This window comes from Tachyglossus aculeatus, chromosome 3 (genome assembly GCF_015852505.1).
Source record: "Tachyglossus aculeatus isolate mTacAcu1 chromosome 3, mTacAcu1.pri, whole genome shotgun sequence".
NCBI classification, from domain to species: Eukaryota; Metazoa; Chordata; class Mammalia; order Monotremata; family Tachyglossidae; genus Tachyglossus; species Tachyglossus aculeatus.
The window spans coordinates 20,329,098-20,350,707 of NC_052068.1; the positions used below are offsets into that span (position 1 = coordinate 20,329,098).

Genomic DNA, 21,610 nt, shown 5'->3' on the forward strand with positions numbered 1-21,610 from the left:
GCAGGTTAGGTCAAAACCATCTCATTTCAGCATTTGTTTTATAAACTCTAATGACTCTCTCTATACATCTGTGGCAAGAAAATGCCTTTGGTCTTCTTGTTGGGTTCAGTGGTGACGATGGTATTTGTTAAGCGCTTACACTCTGCCAGGCACTGTAATTACCCCTGGGGCGGATGCAGGAAAATCGGGGTGGACACGCCCCCCCCCCCCCCCCCCCGTCCCGCATGAGGCTCCCGGTTTTCATCCCCATTTTACAGATGAGGTAACTGAGGCCCAGAGAAGTGAAGTGACTTGCCCTTGGTCACTCAGCAGACAAGTGGCGGTTCGGGGATTAGAACCCAGGTCCTTCTGACTCCCAGGAAGTCATGACTCGGATGATGTGAGGTTTTTTGGATTGTGACATTCGTGTGGGGACTTTGTTTACGGGGTCCGGTCTACAACTACAGCTTCTAGACGTTTTCAAGTTCTGAAAATGCAGTTTGTGCTTTATTGAATATCATCCCCAGGAGCGATACGGGTACCGATAAGTAACTGCTCTACTACCAGACCAGTCACAGAATCACCAGCTAGTCAACTTTTGCAACACTCTTCGAGAGCAGAGTGAATTTTCTTAACCTGATGCTTAGGAAACAAAAGGCTCCTTGACCTATGAACTGAGCAGGTCCTCCTTACCTACCCAATACTTCAACCTAGTAATTTTGTATTTCCAAAGAGCGGGTTAGGATGAGGCGGTAGTAACGGGAAGTTTCCAGGAATTTATAACATTTAACTGAAAACTCTTTCTTAGCAGGATAAAATTATCTCCGCAGACCTTAGATACGAAATACTTAGCCTTGCCGGATAAAGTGCTTAAAAATAACAAGCAGCTATTGACCAGCCTCTTGAAACGGAATAGAAACTTTCTATTCCAAATGAAATACGCTCAGTTCTGCCTTAACCGGATAGCTGTGTTCTAGAAGAACTTGGTGTTGTGGGCAAACTGTGTGTTTCAGTACTTGCTCCTTGACTGATGCCACCCAAATGTGCAAAACCTCGTCTTCCTCCCCGAAATCTACTCTCAGCCACGTGGATCGTGTTATAGCCAGAGCAGACTTGAACTGTGGGGAAAACAGAGCCCTGACTCTTCAGTAGTGTTACCTGCCAATTGGGCAGTGGCAAACAACACACGTAGAGTGGAAAAGACCGAACTCCCTTTCTGTAATGTAATTTACTAGCGACTAGACTGCTGACAAGTGCCTCATTCTCTCCCCCGTCATACTTGTTTTTCCCTAACCCGAACCTTAATCCTTCCCCATCTCATCCATCTCGATCTTTGAAAGCCGGCTCGCTTTCTTTGTCAAATATAACGGCTTGATTGCGGCAGTGGCAGCACCGGAGTCCAGCGTGGCTCCGGGTGGTTTGTTTTCGTGTTTCCATCAATAGTGACCGTGGTGCTACCAAGCACGCCTTTCCTGGGGGACAGCATTCAGGATTAGCGTAGCTGCGATTTGCACAGATGACACGCTCGTGTGAGATGTTTCATCCTCCTCCGAACCACCCTGGACCAGATCTGTGATTCGAAAACGAGGGATTCTGCTGCCGTCTTCATTTTAGGAAAGTCAAAACGGGGTGTTCTTGTAAGCCGTCATTGCAGTTCTGCTTCTCAGTGAAGTTTTTGTGGTGCCCCTAAGCGAGGTATTTCATTGATCACGTAGCCCAGACGGTATATCCATTTTGTCATTTTTGTAGTTTTAATGGGGACAGTAGCGGCGTGCGTACTTTCTAAAAGCAACATCTGCCTATGCTATATTTTGTTTAAAATCGTAGTACTATCCAAGTTTCCATACACGATTACTTCCTGTGGGGACTTTGTCAAGCTCCAGCCTTAAAACCGATCGTTGATCTTCTTCACCGGAGAAACGTGACACTTGTAAACCAATATAAATTAATATGTTTAGCTTTGTGAGGGAGAAACGAAGAATGGTGTCACGAGTACGACAACAAAGAAACCAGACTAGTTTCTGGAACGTTCTTTGGAAGTCATCCCCGTAAAATAAAAATAGTTGTTTTGTTCTTCCAACCTGATGGTCCTTTATTGAAGAAAATGAATTCTGCAGTGCATTTATGTAAATCCGAACCAAACAAAGACGCGTAGTGCTTCAGGAATTATTGTTTGGAGGTAAGAAAAGACCATCTGCTTGGTGTTTGGTGTAGTCCAAATGTAGGAACAGGGACACTCATCGTATTTAAGCAATGAGTTGTGTTTTAGAAGGAAGCGGTGTGGTAAGTCGTGTTACAATGCAGATTCTTGGTTGGTAGCGGCATCTCCCGGCTTTTACATGAGGGCTTAATGCAAGTTAAAATGCCATTAAGTCTTTGGAGGGCCGCTTCCGATTTTCCATCCGGAGTAGCAGCGCGTTGCTTGTGAGCAACATCCATGGTTTCACCAACACGAACGGTTCCGATTTCGCAGCCGGTTGACAAACGCGGGTCGAATGTGTTGCATTTTCAAGTCATCTGGCTTACTCTTTTATTACTGTACTTGTTGAGTGGTAACGTCACGCTAGTCACATAACTGCGCATCAATCTGTGGAGACTGACGATTACTTTGCAATTCCTAATTAAGGTGCTATTTTCAGACAGTTGCGCGAAGCCTTTTCTCCTCCGAAAATTTGTGAACCCAGCCAGAGACCAGCTGACAGGTTTCATTTTTCTTTGCCCCAAAAAGCTCCTGTTTTTGTTGCGAACAAGTTTTAAAACTGACTGACGGCCGAGACCATTTACAAATTTTAGAGAGAGAGAGAGAGAGAGAGGAAAAAAAAAACGCAGAGTGATGTTACCCAAGCAAGGCCTTCTAATAAAGGAGTGGTCCCCTCACCCGTCCCTCCCTACCTGTGCCAGTCCTGCTCACATCAGTTTCCTTCCATCCAATTAGGCGACCTGGGAGACCCAGCCAGCACCGTCCAGACGGACTTCGGAGTGGTGATGGGGTACCTCCAAGAAGCTTGCAGGATGGAACCAGGGAAGGTTATGGCCATTCCACATCTCTTAAAGTTCCTCTGGCTCGATCCCTGCAGATTAGCGAAGAACTGCTGAGCAGAAACCAGTTCTCCACAGCCACCAGCCTTGGGCCGTCCGGACTGCAGAATCATGGACAGCACTTAATATTATCCAGGGAGGCCTCGTGGGCAAAGCCACACTACGAGTTCAGTTTCGGCCGCATGAAATTCAGGGGCAACGGGGCCCTCGGCACCATCAGTGACCTCCCCTTTCTCAATGAAAACTCCGCCTTTCCCAAAATGGCCCCGCAGACTAAACCGGAGGGGAAAAAGGACGTGAGCCATTCGCCGCCTGTCGATTTAAAGATACCCCAAGTCCGAGGCATGGACCTTTCGTGGGAGTCCCGCACGGGGGACCAGTACAGCTACAGCTCTTTGGTCATGGGTTCACAAACGGAGAGCGCGCTTAGTAAAAAGTTAAGGGCTATCCTTCCAAAACAAAACCGAAGAAGCTTGCTGGATGCCGGACCGGATCCTTGGGGCTCAGACGCCGAGCAGTCTACCTCGGGACAGCCATATCCCACTTCGGACCAAGAAGGAGACCCGGGCTCCAAGCAGCCCCGGAAGAAGAGAGGGAGATACAGGCAGTACAACAGTGAGATCCTGGAGGAAGCAATCTCGGTGGTTATGAGTGGAAAAATGAGTGTTTCCAAAGCTCAGAGTATTTACGGGATTCCCCACAGTACACTGGAGTACAAAGTGAAGGAGAGGCTGGGCACTTTGAAAAACCCTCCAAAGAAAAAAATGAAATTAATGAGGTCGGAGGGGCAGGATGTTTCCGTAAAGATTGAATTAGATCCCCAGGGAGAGGCAGCACAAAGTGCAAATGAATCAAAAGATGAGTAGGGATGCTGTAGAGTGCCAATTATTTTCCAGACTGAGTGAGCACGACTGCATTGTTCCGCTACCACCGAGTGCACCTGACTTCATTTTCTGTGCCACTTGCTCCTTTGCAGATTTTTTGCATTGACTCGTGTGGACACACAGGTGACGGGTGCACTCCGGATCTTGCATATTTTGTAAATTTTCATGCCTGCTGTGGCTCAGAATCTCTCTCTTTTGGGGGTTTTTGTTGGGTGTTTGGGGTTTTTTATTTTTTGGCCTTTTGCATGTTTCTCTATTATTTAGAGAATTGAGTTACCTCACAAAGAACTCACACAACATGTAGAAGTGGACTCCTTTGCCTGTAGAGCCTGCATGTATCTTTTTTTCAGTTCCCAAAAGCAAGTCCACTATTTACAAACAAAATTCTCTCTTACAAAGAGCTTTACCATTGAGAATTGGAAAGCCATCTTAGAATCGGAAAAAAAAAAATGCAGGATTTTATTTCTTCTTGGATCCAGTTCATTGAGGGATTAAGCCAGAAATACATACTCTTTAGGAATGACAAATCTCTGGAAGTCAAGGAGATGGGTTAGCGGATAAGTAATCAAAGTAATCAATTGGGTCTAATTACATTACACCATTTTCTTTCAAAATTAAATTCCTGTGCCATTAGCAATCTGCTTAGTGCTCACTCGGAGGGGAGGGTGGGAGGTGGGGGGGGGGGGGAGCATAGATACGCTACCTTCAAAACGATTCAGTTAATTACCTTGTAACACTACCTTCACTGTAATTTTGTTGGGAATTTTCTAAAGGTGGGATCTGGTCTCACCAGTTTGTGAGGATGTAGCCTTATCTCTCGGAGGGCAAGCTCCTTTTTTGAGTCAGGAGCGGTCAGGGTACACTGAATGATTCACTAGGGTATGCCTCATTTCAAGGAAAACCAGGATTCTTTGTAATCTTAAACCCTTTTTACCGATTTGATCACGTGTTTACTAACGTATATGACTCCAGCAACTGGTTTCAGTTTCTCCAGCTCTGGATAATGGGGTGGGGGAGGGAGGCGGCGGGGGGCGGGAGGGGGGCTGAGGGGGGAGAAGGGAAATAAGTGTATAAATTACTGTGATCTCGCAAAAAAACAAAGCGATCTCTAGACATTACAACCTCAATAGTCTGTCCAAATATCCACCTTAATGAAGGATCCACGTTTGTGTTCAGGGAAGAAACACAAACTTCAAGGTAGTCTGATCTAGGCTGCCCATCTTATCTAGCTGTTATTCAGTCAGGGTTGAACACTCACTGAGTGTTTTCTTTTTAAATACCCCAGTTGCCAGTAGCAGGGTGGTTCATTTTTCTCCGATCCTGCTCCCGATTTTCTTCTCCCTTTCTGGTTTTTACCTACGATTGAGTTTAATGGTTGCTTAGCACACACTACTATAGGCAGTTTCGAGTCACGTTTGTATAAGCACTCCTTGAACTACATACATTTCTTTTTTTTTACGGCGACCTTTTGAAAACCCATATTAGACATCCAGAGTAAGTCGTAGGAAGTACTTTTCTCTTTCTGCAAGAATGGTCAGTGACTAGTTGAAGCTCAGAGACGACTTAAACGTTGGCAGTGTGACCAAATCGGAACGGCTGGCTGCGCCGAAGAAAAACAGAACACTAAAAACCTACAGTTTCAGGCTGCAGTGATATTTAGGACCTCGCAGTCTTTCAGTCGCGCAGCCCAAAGAAGCGTTGGAGTTTGTGTCGAAGTAAAAAAAAAAAACATTAAGCACTGTACTCGGGTGTTGAAGTGGAAGTTGGTTATCGAAAGTGGAGAGCGATGCCGGGGGTGGGAGCGTGGGAGGAGAAGAATGGCCTAGATAGCTCAGAGGCTGCTGGAAGAATTTTCATCTGGAAATTCTAGAGCGGTTAGTTCAGTTAGCCATCTTAGGTGAAGGACATAATATATTTTCCCCCCTCCCAGCAACTTACACTGTTCAAAGGTTAGGCACACCATTGCTGTCATTTTTTTTTTAAATATGCACTGCTCATTCTCGGTATAGACCGGGCTCGGGGCCCGTGTTTGCTCTGATTATTTCGCGTGAAGCGTTTCACCGTTCAAAGAGCCTGCTTCTTCTTAGCTTTCAAGTTATCTCTCAACTCTAAAAAGCCGTTTTAGCTCAGTAGCAGTATTTTAAACTCTGCAATATTTTCCAGCCTAGCTGGACATTGCAATAAAAGTGCGTTGTTAAATGTGTGGTTTCATCTGCTGTCGAAGGAAGTTCTAGAAGGTTTGCTGCAAGCAACGGGCTAGGTTTTTAAAGGCTTAACCTCCTGGTTTGCACCCCCATGTATTTGCACACATAAATAATTGTGGCCTCCAGTGCCTTCTTCCACCTTGTTTGGCAGCGTCGATTCTTCAAGGTTTCTGGAAGAAGGGCCTTGCAGCCACAATGATGTATGTGTGTGCAAATTGTGTTTGCAGAAAGGAGTCATTAGAGGCCCATGGAAAAATTTGGCCCTAAAAATTGTAACCCTTTTGTAGAGTTTTACTGTTCAGAGAGGTTTAACCCTATATGGTAGTCTATTTAAGTGAAGTATGAGTTGACTTTTGTAAACTTTGTCATTGTAGTGTACATGGAGTGATCATTTTACTAACATAAATATTTTCTATGTGTGTTTCAGTGGATGACAATCGAGCAGCAGAAGAATGGTGTGCCTACCCTTTAATGCTGCAGTTTAAAAAGAGAACTTGTATTGTGTCATTTCAGACTGTAGGCTAAGAATTGTAAATAGTGAAATTTAAGTAATTTTATTATTTGCTTTGGTTAGAAAGTGAATTTTAAAAAGCAAACCAAACACTAAACTTTCTCAGATTAAACGTCCTGAGACCTGAAGATTGTAGTATTCATGTCTGTGAAGCTTTTAACCATTACACATGAGATCAGTGACAGATTAAATATTCAGGTAACCTATCCTTTCAGAGAAGCTTTTGAACAAGCATATTTCCTCCAAAGGTCTCTGTGTTTTGGATTTTTTTTTTTAAGTGTAGATTATTTTAAGCACTAATTGCATTACTTTGGTAACTGCAATATAAAATAGCCATTATTGTTTTGTGAAGCATGGTTGAGATTAGTTAGTGGTCCCTTTAAATTTCATGAGCCTCTCAAAAAAACAAAAAACAAAAAAAGCTGCTGAATATTTCAAAAGATATATATTTTACCTTATTGTAGATTTTGTAAAGTTAGTCGGTAATATTCCCGTGCACTTTTTAATGTTAAATTTTGTTTTAAAAGTCTCATCGTACCATTTCTCCGAGATGGTCCATCACATGGCCGGCTGTCAATCTAGGTGCTGCGGCGATCCCTAAACATTTGCTCTCTCTTTGGTTTCCTCTTCTGTTCTTTATGAGCGCTCTCGCTGTAGGTGGTCTAGTAGTATTTGGGGTCATCTTGAGTATTTAATTGGAGTTGGTGTATGTGGAGTAGCATGCCTAATTTCTGCCGACCAGAGGTTTGCCTGGCTCGGATTCCCAGTCGAGCTGTTCGTTTTTATTTTTGGCATCGGGGCGGTGTAGTTCGCTATGTCTTTGGAACAAAAGTGTTTAAAGTTCTCACGTCTCTCCAGGATGTCGACGCTGAAGTTACTTGGACTGGCTGGTCAGGAGGTAGTGCTCAGGTCTTACCTCTTCTTGGTTTTTGGTTTTGTTTTTTTTTTGGTTTGGTTTTGGTTTGGTTTTGGAGGTTTTTTTGGTGTTTTTCATGAGGGAACATCGATAACAAAATGGACAAATTGCAACGTGGTAGAAAAACCAAAATGATGAGTCTGGTGGAAGAATTTCTCTGGTATTTTTAGTCACGGTTTCTTACTCCTGATAGTCAGACCCGGCAGTAATATGGAATATGTGCATGACACAGGGTTTGGAAGGGAAGAGCCAGGGACTGTGAAAAAATGTTAATGATGGATCGCAAAGAGCAGTTTTTCAATATCTCAAGTTCCTCGCAGAGGCAATTTTCCTCTTCATTCATTCTGAGAAAAAAAAAAGCATTCCATAGTCCACCTGGGTAACGATACTTTTAATTAAGAAATTTGCTATTCTGCTGAAGTTTAGATGTTGCTTGGTAAATCTTTGCATCAGCATATCATGAATTATGTTTAAGGCGTAGTGTGATAGGGATTCTGATGTGGCGTTAAATTACTGTACAGCTTTGGTGAGCAAACAACATACGTGAAGTGTAGCTGGTTTGTTTTACTTTAAAATGTCCAAGTGCTTTTTAAAAACCTGGTTAGCTAGTACACAGACCATTACCTCACATTCAACCAAACGGACACCTCCATTCCCAGACGTCTTTCCTGGGACAAAACCCAAGCTTGAATAGATGGAGCATTCAGCGTATAGGCATCTCAAGGGTGCGTGGACCTTAATTTTTCTTCTTTTTTTGAAAGAACACCATGCCACGCTTTACAGCGACAACCCTTACAGACCCCGTGTTACCAATCACCTCCTCTTCCATTGAGAGAAGCTGGATATATGCCCCCGTTTGACACACCGTGCCCCTGTTATCCCCAGTGGGAGTTATCGGAGACGAGGAGCCCCCACTCGCGCTCTTTGGGAATTTAGCATACTGAGCACCCATACTCTTGACCCCAGGGCCGAAGCCTTTATGACTGATCCAGTCATAAGCCAGACTCTGATGGATTATGTCTGTAATACCGGATTGTCTCTGCAACAAGCAAGGAACATAACCTTCTGGGTAGCTGTGGATATATATATATATGGAGAGAAAGAGAGGGAGCTCCAGTTAGGCCACTATCCTTGCCAGCCACTCTTTTTCTTATATCTCAATTTTGGAACCAAGTCACCTTAGCATTAGGGATCCTTTTCCCTCTTGAAATGCCAGAAATGCCACAGTGCTTTTCATGGGAGGGGAACCTTCCATCTCTTCTTCCCTCAGGTTACCGTCTTGGCGTTGGAAAATGACAGTGGAAAGCGACGCTCCTTAAAAGATATTTGGCATTGGTTTGTCAGGGCAGATGTATTAAAAAGGAACCAGTCCAATCTTCATTCACGAATATCCTGGAGACCATCTTCCTTGTCTATCCCCAAATTGGGTCTTTGTGGAAATGCTTCTAGCACGGTTAGTGTTGTGAAAGGCGTTTTGGTCTCGGCAGAACAATCCACTTGTCAGGAGGTTACTGAACCCCATTTAGGCCAGGGAAACATTTTTGTTCATATCGGATTGCTTTTCAAACTCCGCCGAATAGGATAAATATCTTCTTGGCGCACGGAATGCAAATTCCAAACCCTTCCGCTCAGCGTATTTAGGATTAAGGCCGTCTTTGAGATTTTTCTGAGAGCAGAATATGTGAATATGGCGATTGACGTGGAGGCAGGAGGGGAGGAATTCAGTGAAATTGACTCTCGTCCTCTTCTCTCCTTAGGTAGTTTTACATTAATTAGCCTTTTTTTAAAAAAAAAAAAAAAAAGACAGAAATACCCTGCAGGGTAACATTAGAGCTGTGAACCGAAATGAAGGAGATTTGGTGGAGGGTTGGGGTCTGAGGGGGGAGTAAAAAAAAGTATTTAGACTTTTAAGAGGAGGAGAAGCACTAAATGATTTTATCTGAAAACTCTTGAAATAGTGAGTAGGGGGTGGGGTGGTTGAGCCACCTCTCTTTGGAGTAAAAAAAAATAAAAGCTCTAGCCTTTTTAGAGCCATTTGCGGAAAAGTATCTAGACTTATTAGCTGGAGTTGGCAAATGTCACAGTATACAAGTTATGTACAGATTATTGACTCCGGAACTGTTTGGGGGTACTTTTAAGGTTTCTGGGTTGCTTAGAATTTTCCTTTGAAAATCCAAGGGAGTTTTTTTTTTTTTTCAGGCCCCTAAAAGTAAAAGCACTTTTAGTTGAAATCACAGTTTAAACGGGATGTATAATCACCATAATATTTCCTTTTCGTTATTTGATTGTTAATTAAATTCTTCACCCTGTCTTGAAGAGTCACTAGATATACCCAAGGTGATATATTGTAGACTGGAAATGACCCTTTCAAAACACACAAACCAAAAACCCCAAAGCAATTAGACCCAATCAAAAATTCAAACCTTTTAGGCTCTTAGGTTTGTTTGGGGCAAAGACTTTATGGAACTATACAGTATTAGTTCAGTCTTGGGGTTCTTATTCTGCATAATTGCACCCTTTCTCAGGTATTTTCCTGATAACACTACTTTTCGAATAATCTCTTTAGAGATTAGTTTCTCAGTGGATAGAGTGGGGACTGGACATAGGAGCATATAAATAGAACAGAGAATAAAGCCGTCATTAGCCAAATGAAACTACAATCTAGACTATTTTCCTGCACCTCAGAATATTGGAGAGCACCACTACCAATCAGTTATGTATGTTTAATATTTGGTGCTCCACATATTTTCAAAAAAAAAAAAGGCTTTCTTTGTAGATGGTATATTTTTTCTTTCTTGGTGGAAACCTGCACAGTAATCTGTACTGTTGCTCTGGAAAGCACTTGTCTGGCGTGGTTTAAAGTACCAGAAAAGGGACGATTCAGCACTTTTTCTGTTACAACACTGAAGTCTTAATTTCATCTTCAGAGTGTTAGGTACAGTACTGTAAATCACAGTTTAATATTTTTAAAAACTAAACAGAAGCCACCACCATTTAACTCTAGGGGGTCAGAATCCGGATTTATACGAGTCTTGTCGTTTAAAAACAAAGCAACAACATTTTGTAACTTCCAGGCAGCTTCTAAGGGTATGCCTGTTCTTTTAATGTCTCATTTCAACTCAGCGTTTCAGGGCTTAAGGATTTGATATTTGAGAGGAGGTAAGGGGAGATTCCCCCAAAATGGGGGGGAAAAAAAAGTCAGACCAGTGTAGTGTTGTCAGTTTGAAAAATGTATCACTAGGAAAATGGGTAGGGATTCTCTCTCCTTTTTATCTTCAGGGAATGAGCAGTATTTCAAATCTTTGGCTGAAATTCCAGCCTTTTTACCGTGTAAATTTTTACTATAAACTCACTGACATGCTTTTTACACCAGAGGACTGGAAGTGGATCTTCATGTTTTTAAGTTGTGGAATGGTATATTTCTAAAATGAAGGGGGTGGGGGTGGGGAGGGTGGGTGGGTGGGGGGCAGAAAAATCATTAACTAGGTTAGAATACCAGCATTAGTGAGTTTAAGAATTTTAGTCTGTAATAGCCAAGTGTTTGATTAAAAACCTAATCTTGAATCGCTAGTCTGTAATTAGGTGCATTCTAATTTAGGAGGTGAATATTCTTTGGTTATCGATATGATCGGTTGTAATGCCGTGCCGTCAGAAAACCAGACTTCTTGAAGATAGAAACCTTTATCTGACTCCCATGTGGTGGTGTGCTGATGGGATGTATACTTTACAGCAGCTTATTGCTGCTTTGAGGAAAAAAAATGTATAAAATATACATTTGGAGTGTTTGCTCATAATTCTTTATAACCTCCACTTGTTCAAATGTCAGGCATTGGTATTTTATCAGTCCGCAATGTAAGTAGAACTAATGTTCTTAGGAATCCAACTTGTACACACACTGTTTAAAAACCCTCAGGGACAGTTTACACAACTATTCTCACTCAATTCAGGTACTTAGACGCTATTCTTAAACCTAGCAGTGACTTGTATTTTGTTTTTGCTTTTTTCTTTTGAAGTGCTGATAGCACATCCTTGATGAATGTCAACGTAAAACTCAGTTCAGGTATCCAGGTATAACTCAGCCAAACGGATTTTAAAGCTGCATATTACTCTTTCAGCACACAGTGCCTCAGACACTTATAGTGGCATTCTGTATATTCAGTTATTACTACTGAGCAGATGGCATGGGGGTTCCTGTTCACCATGTATTGTAGGAAATCTATATATATAGCTATATAAAAGATATATCTGTTAGAAAACAAGGTTTAAGTATATATTTAAAAATGCCGCTGTTAGCCCCGCGCAGCGAAAGTAACTGACGTTCCCAGCTGCTTCTGTAAGTGATACCGATGCGGTTCCTTACCGTGGCTCTTGCTTTCTTCACCGTGACTACTACTGAATCCAAGCACTGGCCCTTGGGTGTCTGACCTCTTACATTCTAGTTATGCAATGTCCTTAGAGAATTCTGTGCACTGGCCACTGTGATGGAGCCAACGGGCCAGCAGTGCTCTGCGTTGATCAGTAGTAGTGATTCTGCCAAAGTCGGTGTTGCATTTCGAGCATGTGAACATGTCAAACAATCAGCAGAGGTCTGAGCCTGCACCCAGGCCGCCCCCACCCTCACGCCGCCCCCCGCTCCTTTCCGCGCGGTCCGTCGGTCGCCCGGGATATAGAAACCGGGCCCTGCGCCGGCGGCGGGTGCCCGCGTCAGCCGCTCCTCTGCTTCATTCTTTGATATCTTACATCGGAAAAAAAAAAAAAAGAATCCCCTTCCATTGCGCAGAACACGTAGCCTTTGCCGATTATGGAAAATGGCATAAAGCAGACCTCTGGAAAGTTCAAGTGTCATGAAACGCAAAACAGGAACCCCCTTTACTCTTATGGACCTCATTTCAATATACTGTTTACAGTTTGACGGAATTGTATAATTTAATATTTCTCTTGTACTGTAGTTTATATTTATTTACAGATTGTTTTGTACTGTGTGATTTGAACTTTTTTGTTTCTTGCTACGATCAACGTTTTGTGTAGTAGAGCACTTATGATCACAAATTAAGGTTTTCTGTTTGATTGCACTACATTAATTTTTTTTTTTAAATGCAGTTCTGATTTTTGACTGGACTAAATAAGCTGTGTCTTAATGTATGTGATGAGTACTTTAAATTCTAATCCATGTGGTCCCTTTTTTTTGCATTGTATGTCAAAAGCGCTAATTCTCTCGTGCATGTGTAAGATTTAATGGCTCCATTGTATTATTTGACCATGTCATTTTGGAGAAACATTCCCAGCTGTAATGTTGTGTATGGTAGTTCTCACTGGATGCTAGACTTTTCAAAACCACTATTCTTCTAATAAATTTTGTTGTGAAAAAGCTTTTTTAAAAGTTTTATTCTTTCGCTCTAGTTTGGGATGTGAACGGTTATAAATGTACCCGGCGCTTAGAACAGTGCTTTGCACGTAGTAAGCGCTTAACAAATGCCAAAATTATTGTTATTATTAGTAACCCCCTGACAGGTAAGCCACGGGGAGCAGTGAGAGGAATGAGCCGTGGGTAAATGGCTGAATCCACGTGTAGAATTAAATCAATTTTCTTTGAATTTATCGTTTTAAAAGCAACCTTGTTGGAAGACAGGAGCTTGCTGTAAGGAGTACGTTTCAGCAGTCAGCTGTGACAGTCTCCATCCTTTAACGACCTTCAACTCACTAACTCTACCTGGATATCTTCATTTTCTTAATGAAATTGCTTCTCTAGTGAAAAGTTAGCCAAGCTTTCCGCAAAGCCAGGCCTAACGAAGGTAGACTTGTCACGTTTTCTTCCGACCGGTCTTGGGCCTTTCTTAACTCTCTGAGGGGGATGAATTTCTGAGGTAGTGGATTGCTTGTGGATGAAGTGGAGCTTGATTTGTCTGGCTCTGTTCGTTCTGTGAACTGCTGCATTCTGCCTTGATTTGGTGCACAGATATGGTAAAAAAAAATCATTGTGGCAGAGAGGTCTGATACAGTGATTTCTACGTGACTATTGTCGGTAGAATGCAGGCATTTCCCTGAATCCGGATAGGTAAATTTGTATTGGTCCTTAATGTTTAGTGCTTACTGGGTGCAGAATGCTGTACTAAGCTCTGGAAAACAATACACAGGAGGGAATTGGACGTGAACCCTGACCCTCGGTGGGGGCTCACGATAGAAGATCTTGTACAGACAGTATATTAGAGATTTTTTATTCCCTCAAACCAATGGAAGTATGAATGGAAAATAGCCAAATTTGAAAATGATCATCAAAGGAATCTGTCTCATGCCACTCTTCTGCCTGTGATACTTGAACCAAAACAGGTTGTAATTACAACAGACTTCGACTCTTTCATGAAATTTCTTTTCTCGCTCCTCATGCTGCACTCATGTATGTGGAGTTATTTATTTAGACCACTTTAGTGCTAAATCTTTTTGCGTCAGTCTCCCCCGTTAGAATGTAAGCCCCTCTGGGCAGGGAACGTGTCACTGTATTCTGTACTTCCCAAGGGAGGAGTACAGAGCACTGCACCAGATGGTGCTGAATAAATGCTACAGCGATATATTGGTGTATAGTTATGTTAGAGACAGGGCAGTTATCTGTATTTGTGTCACCCTCCTTGGTAAACTGAGTCCTTCAAAGCTGGTATGCCTGTAGGAAAACCGTATGGCCTAGTGGATAGTGTGGGCTTGGGAGTCAGAAGGCCCTGGGTTCTAATCCTGGCTCCGCCACTCATCTGCTGCATGAGCTTGGGTAAGTCACTTGACTTCTCTGGGCCTCAGTTACCTCACCTGTAAAAAGTGGGACAAGGACTGTGTCCAACCTGATTAGCTTGTATCTACCCCAGCGCTTAGTACAGTACACATAATTAGCGCTTAACAAATGCCATAAGAAAGCGCTCAAATACGATCCATTGGTTGAGAGGGCTAAAGTTAGCATTGAATTTAAAATCAAATGGACACAGGAGCCAGTTGTGAAGTGCAGCACTTGCCTAATTGGATTCCTTAGCGGAGGGAGCGATTGCCTCTTCTTCGAAATAAGATGCTGATTTCAGGTCAACTGCGTCTTCTAAGCAAGCCGTCTCGGAAAGGGATGACTTCAAATGGTTCACTTGGGTGAAATGACGATTTGTTTCAAAAATGGGAGAGTGGAAAAGCCATGAAAGAAACCTGACCCAGATTTGAGCATATTTTAAGTTAAAAAGCGAAGGGGAGATGATACACCAACATAACAGTCTGTGCCGAACCATTTTTTATATAATGAGGGGACCAATTTTTGTCTGCCTTGAGGCTGCTTTGCTATTTTTTTTTTATGTTTAAGAGTTTACTATGTGCCAGACACTCTACTAAGCACAGGGGTAGATACAAGCTAATCAGGTTGGACATAGCCCATGGCCCACAAGGGACTCACAGTCTTAATTCGTATTTTACAGATGAGGGAACTCTGAGGCAAAGAGAAGTGAAGTGACTGGACTGGGATTTAGAACCCAGGTCCTTGTAACTCCCGGGCCCGTGCTCTCTCCATTAGGCAGTCTGCTTCTTGCTGCTATTGTAACACTCCTCTGGTCTTAATGGTGGTATTTGCCTTCACCATTTCTAGGCTGATATTAGAGTCCCCGTGCTCACCCTGGGGGAGGGTCCTTCATTCTTGCCCTTGCAGTTTGCCAACTTGTACTTCCCAAGCGCTTAGTACAGTGCTCTGCACACAGTAAGCGCTCAATAAATACGATTGATTGATTGTGGATCATCGACTCCAAAACGACTCCTGAACACGCTCAACGCGGCCCTTTGCATGTGAACCGAGTCATTTTAAGACGCTTCGAACATGGGTCTCCAAATCGTGATTCAGACCCATTTCCAAAGCAGGAAAATCCCCCTTTGTGAACTCAGTTGGAGCGGGGCTTCGTATTTTAAAGGTTCAAAACAATTTGCTTCTTTTCAAATGTGATGCCTCGCAAAAGCACCATATGGCAGTTTGTGATTTTTAGCTGTGTGCTATGTTTCAAAATAATTTTCCTGGATTTATCTTGCGTTTTCACTCCTCTCCATCCCATCCCAACCCCGTGCCCTTTCTTTAATCTGCCACAATTAAATAGGTGGGGGTTTTTTTGAGAATCTATGGAAGACTTCATTTATAAAAACACCTAAAGCATGGAATGTTTCCTTAAAATCTAAGTAAGGGGTTCGTTGTTGGCAGGTTCTACCAATTCTACTGTATTGTTTTCTGCCAAGGGACTAGTACAGTGCTCTGCGCTCTGTAAACACTAAATACAATTGATAATGACGATGATGACGAGGCCCTGAAATTGCTTTTCTAATGAAGCAATCACTCAACAAATTTGCTACATCTTCATGTTTTTCATTCCTGATTCTAAGGGGTGGGAGGAGGCAGTGCTTGCTGGTCTATTTTAGTAGTGTGTATTTGTGAACCGAAACAAATCAACTTGAGCAGCTATTTTCTTTTTCCTCTAGTGTCTAGCTTCCAACTCAGGTGCTAACATTGCAGGAAATCTAAGTGTCCATTAGAAACTTTGAACTCTGAATTCAATTTAAAATCCTTTTGCATTTTTCTTTTGGGCCATAAAAAAGATGGGTGATGGTACTTTTATAAGGAGAACTTTCTGGATCAAAATGCTCTTCTCTTTCTCTAGTTTCATTTGTTTTCCTAAGGTAGTGAGACACTTTGGGCAAATTGTTTGGTGACTTGGTATTTTGGCCAGATGCATTACACATATGGGAAATCTTGCAAATAAATCCAATCGCAATTTATATTCCTTTTAAAAGTTGACATGCCACTGTCTTGATAGGCTCTGAATTTTTATAGTGTCACTCAATTTAACCCAGTTAGCCTTTCTATTAATTTTTTTAGTTAAACTTAACCCCCAAAGATTTAATTTAAAAAGTTTTCTTGGTTTCATTTTTGACATTCAGTGCCAAAACAGACTTCAGAACGATATTTGAATTGATCAAAATTTTGTCCTAATAGTGTGCTGAATTTCCAGTATCTCCATTGTGGTGAATAAAATCAACATGCATTTTCATATCCAGAAGATCTGGCCATTTTAAAAGCTATCTGCACTACTGGGGGAATTTCTGTTCTTTCCATTCTATTCAGAACATGTTTTATGATGGTCTCTCTCCCCAAAATTTAAATTTTTCGTATCCTCTTTGGTGATGTTTGGTTAGTGTGAAAATCTGAGGTTATTCTGTAGTTCACCATACCACTGTTATCCCGTCAATAAGGTTACCACACTCTTTAATCATAGCTTCCATATGGTGTGTATTTCTCTAGGGCTTTTCTTGTTTTCATCCTCCTTTCTTCCTGAAACACCCTCCCCTTGGAGACTAATCCCAACTCCGCCACTTGTCTGCTGTGTGACCACGGGCAAGTCACTTCACTTCTCTGGGCCTCAGTTACCTCATCTGTAAAATGGGGAATGAGACTGTGAGCCCCCACATGGGACAGGGCCTGTGTCCAACTCGATTTGCTTGTATCCACCCCAGCGCCTGTCGGTATAGTGCCTGTCATCATCATCATCATCATCAATCGTATTTATTGAGCGCTTACTATGTGCAGAGCACTGTACTAAGCGCTTGGGAAGTATAAGTTGGCAACATATAGAGACAGTGCCTACCCAACAGTGGGCTCACAGTCTAAAAGGGGGAGACAGAAAACAAAACCAAACATACTAACAAAATAAAATAAATAGAATAGATATGTACAAGTAAAATAAATAAATAGAGTAATAGATATGTACAAACATATAGTCACATAGTAAGCGCTTAACAAATGCCATTATTATTATTATTTTTGTTATCTGACAGACCGCTGTTCTCTCCATCTTCAACGCCCTTCTAGTAGCTGTCTCCTCCCTGATTAATCTCTCATGTCTCCTTTACTCTTTCCTCTTCCCCCCCTCTACTTACCCACACCCCATTGTACTTCTATACATCTTTTATACCCTACTTCCCCTAACGAGTAATTTATTTTAATGTCAGTCTCCCATGCTTTGTTGTAAGCTCCATGAGGGCAAGGTCCCTGTCTATTAACCCACTAGCTAACTTTCCCAAGTGCTTAGTAGAGTGCTCGTTATAGAGTAAGCACTCAATAAGTACTACTGATTGCTTTATATTAATATCCATCTCCCCCGCTAGACTGTAAACTTCTTGTCAGGGAACATGTCTACCATCTCTGTTGCATTGAGTTCTCCCAGGTGCTTAGTACGGTGCACTTCACACAAGCAAGTGCTCAGAAAATATATTGAGTGATTAATTGTGACTAAATGGACTCTTAAATTATGTATTAGCAAGGGAAACTGGTAACTTTTCTTAAAGATAATTTGACTTGCCTAACATTATTGAGTCATTGTAAATACGTCTGATGGGTAAAGTGAGCATTAAACTACAAGTATTTCTTCGGATGAGTGTACTTAGCAATTACGTTTCAAAGGCATGATGGTGATACTAGCTGCCACATTGAAAAGACAAACAATGGGGGATATTTTCCTTGACCTCCAATTTAATTAAACAAATGTTAACTGTGCTCTTGATGGAAGGGAAATTGCTATGGAATGACCTTTTCTAGGCAACAGCTGATGGCATTTAAAAAAAAGCCTTTTCTTCATAATTCAATTTTTCAAAAAGTCAACATTTTCCCTGGCTAGGGTAGAGGAATTTTTTTTAATTTAATAGAAATTTTAAGCCAGTTAAAAGGTCAAAATGAGGAAATTTCTACAGTCAGTTCCTCTGGCACTCTCCTGTGTACATCAGAAGTAGGAGCACAGAATGAGGTGGAATGAGAGTGAGAGGGTGGAGAGAAAAGTGTGTGGATGCCGGGGAGGATGAGGGAAGGTAACCCAAAATAGGTACTGTACTCCTCCAGAAATGTCTGAAGAAAGGACATGAAACTGGGAGTCAGGAGACCTGGGTTCTAATCCCAGCTCTGCCACTGGCCTGCTGGGTCACCTTGGACAAGTTATTTAACCTCTCTGATCCTCTGTTTATTCATCTGGAAAATGTAGGTAATAACCACCTCTCACTACCTCTTAGATTGTGAGCTCCGTGTGAGAAAGGGACTGTGTCTGGTCTGATTCTAGTATCTGCCCCAGGACTTAGCATATAGTATGTGGCCAGCAAATACCTTAAATAGGGACGGTTGATCCAAGGGCCTCTGGAAGAATTCATTTTTTTATGCTATTTGTTAAGCACCCCCCTGCCCCTTCCTTCCTCTCCCCCTCATCCCCCTCTTCCATGCCCCCCGTCTTACCTCCTTCCCTTCCCCACAGCACCTGTATATATGTATATATGTTTGTACATATTTATTACTCTATTTATTTATTTTACTTGTGCATATCTATTCTATTTATTTTATTTAGTTAATATGTTTGGGTTTGTTCTGTCTCCCCCTTCTAGACTGTGAGCCCACTGTTGGGTAGGGACCGTCTCTAGATCATCATCATCAATCGTATTTATTGAGTGCTTACTATGTGCAGAGCACTGTACTAAGCGCTTGGGAAGTACAAATTGGCAACATATAGAGACAGTCCCTACCCAACAGTGGGCTCACAGTCTAAACTCTAGATGTTGCCAACTTGTACTTCCCAAGCGCTTAGTCCAGTGCTCTGCACACAGTAAGCGCTCAATAAATACGATTGATTTTAACGGTATTTGTTAAGCACTCACTATGTGGCAGACACTGTACTAAGTGCTGCGGTAGATACAAGCCAATCAGGTTTGACACAATTCATCTCCCACATGGGGCTTACAGTCTTAATCCCCATTTTAAAGATGAGGTAACCGAGGCGAGAGAAATTAAGTGACATGCCCGAGGTCACAAAGCAGGCAAGTGGCAGAGCCAGGTTTAGAACCCAGGTCTTCTGGCTCCCAGGGACTGGGCTCTGTGCACCAGGCCATGCTGCTTCTCCCCGGTTCATTGAGGAAGCAGCGTGGCTCAGTGGAAAGAGCCCGGGCTTTGGAGTCAGAGGTCACGGGTTCAAATCCCGGCTCCGCCAATTGTCAGTTGTGTGACTTTGGGCAAGTCACTTAACTTCCCTGTGCCTCAGTTACCTCATCTGGAAAATGGGGATTAAGACTATGAGCCCCCTGTGGGACAACCTGATCACCTTGTAACCTCCCCAGCGCTTAGAACAGTGCTTTGCACAAAGTAAGAGCTTAATAAATGCCATCATTATTATTATTATTATTATTGGTTATCTAGGGTCTGCAATATGCATTTTGGGGGTAACAAATACTACTACTACTTAAATAATTTGTTCTCTGTGGGCAGGAGCCTTTCTTTTCCCATTCTGCCACTTGGGCCAACTCTCAAACTTTTTCACATTGCAATTCAGATTTTTAATAGTGCTTCAAACCTTTCAAGAGCCCTAACCTTAATGCCTAAAATAGTAAAGTGTATTTAAGCCTTAAATCTCTTATTATTACATAGCCTTGAAAGCCCATTATTAGATTGGAAAATTCACATTTTAAAGTGTAATATATTTAGTATTAATAGTAAAGCTATTTATAGTCCCCTTGAATTATATTCTTAGATATAGATGTTGAAGAATGTTTCCTTGAGGTCAAAAAGGGCCATGTTTGGGTTTATGTGGACATTGTATTGGGTAGCGGGAAGACATAAAGGCAAGGTGGAGAGGGGACATAAAGGTGGGATAATTTTGAGCAGTTTTTCCTTGACTTATTTAATCGAATCCTTGTCATTTGAGTTGGCTTTAATGGCTCTCCTAATATTGCCCCCACTGCCTACCACCCTTGCCCAGAAGTATATGACTCAAAGCTGCCAGAGGCAGTTTGGAAAATCATCATAGAGTACTGACCCTCTTTATACAGCACTTTGAGAAAATCATCATCATCATCAATCGTATTTATTGAGCGCTTACTGTGTGCAGAGCACTGTACTAAGCACTTGGGAAGTACAGGTTGGCAACATACAGAGACAGTCCCTACCCAACAGTGGGCTCACAGTCTAAAAGAAAATGATACATGAAGCGATGTGCAAGGGAGTCTGAAGAAGGAAGATGTTTTCTAGACTGTGAGCCCGCTGTGGGTAGGGACCGTCTCTGTGTGTTGCCAACTTGTACTTCCCAAGCGCTTTGTACAGTGCTCTGCACACAGTAAGCGCTCAATAAATACGATTGAATGAATGAAAGATTTTGAAGAAGGGAAACCGTTAAGGAGACTTGCAGAAATTTGAGAAGCAACGTGGCCTCCTGGATAGAGCACGGGCCTGAGAGTCATTGTGTTCTAATTCCAGCTCCGCCTCTTGTCTGCTGTGTGACCTTGGGCAAGTCACAGAACTTCTCTGGGCCTGTAAAATGGGAATTAAGACTGTAAGCTCCATGTGGGATAGTGACTGTGTCCAACCTGAAAGCAGCGTGGCTCAATGGAAAGAGCCCGGGCTTGGGAGTCAGAGGTCGTGGGTTCTAATCCCGGCTCCACCACTTGTCAGCTGTGTGACTTTGGGCAAGTCACTTCACTTCTCTGGGCCTCAGTGACCTCATCTGTAAAATGGGGATTAAGACTGTGAACCCCACATGGGACAACCCGATTGCCTTGTATCTACCCCAGCGTTTAGAAGAGTGCTTGGCACATAGTAAGCGCTTAACAAATACCAATATTATTATTATTAATAAAGTGCTGGCCATATTTAGGAGGAGCATAGAATCAGTCAATATATCTCTCTTATATTGTACTCTCCCAAGTGCTCTTCACACACAGGAAATGCTCAATAAATACAATTGACTGATTTAACAAGGTTTAGTATTGCGACCATAATGTCATTTTTGCCAGGCTGGTTGTTCTCTGGGCCTACTCCAGATTACAGCCTCCTCATATTCTCCTCAATCCAGAGATACAGCTGCTATTGTTTGACACATCATTTCAAGCAGCATGGGGTTCAGAAGATCATGGATTGTAATCCCGGCTCCACCACTTGTCTGCTGTGTGACCTTGGGGAAGCCATTTAACTTCTCCGTGCCTCAGTTACCTCGTCTGTAAAATGGGGGTTAAGACTGTGAGCCCCAGATGGGACAACCTGATTTACACTAAACTCCAGTGT

At 42.4% G+C, this 21,610-nt stretch overlaps 1 protein-coding gene across 7 annotated transcripts in view; it reads left to right on the forward strand.

Annotated features, from left to right (window-relative positions):
- The window catches only part of LCOR (ligand dependent nuclear receptor corepressor), a 223,237-nt gene that overhangs the window by 165,621 nt on the left and 36,006 nt on the right, over positions 1–21,610 (forward strand). Inside the window, exons 8-9 of one of the 7 annotated variants that reach the window (XM_038743490.1) lie at positions 2,915–3,633; positions 6,534–6,703. The exons of 4 other annotated variants lie outside the window; for them this stretch is intronic. In XM_038743490.1, the coding sequence (XP_038599418.1) occupies positions 2,915–3,633; positions 6,534–6,631 (817 nt within the window). In that variant the 3' untranslated portion in view covers positions 6,632–6,703. Of the gene's footprint in view, positions 1–2,914; positions 4,522–6,533; positions 6,704–21,610 lie in introns of those variants that run through there. 2 more of the 7 variants (XM_038743491.1, XM_038743489.1) reach the window with 2 other exon arrangements.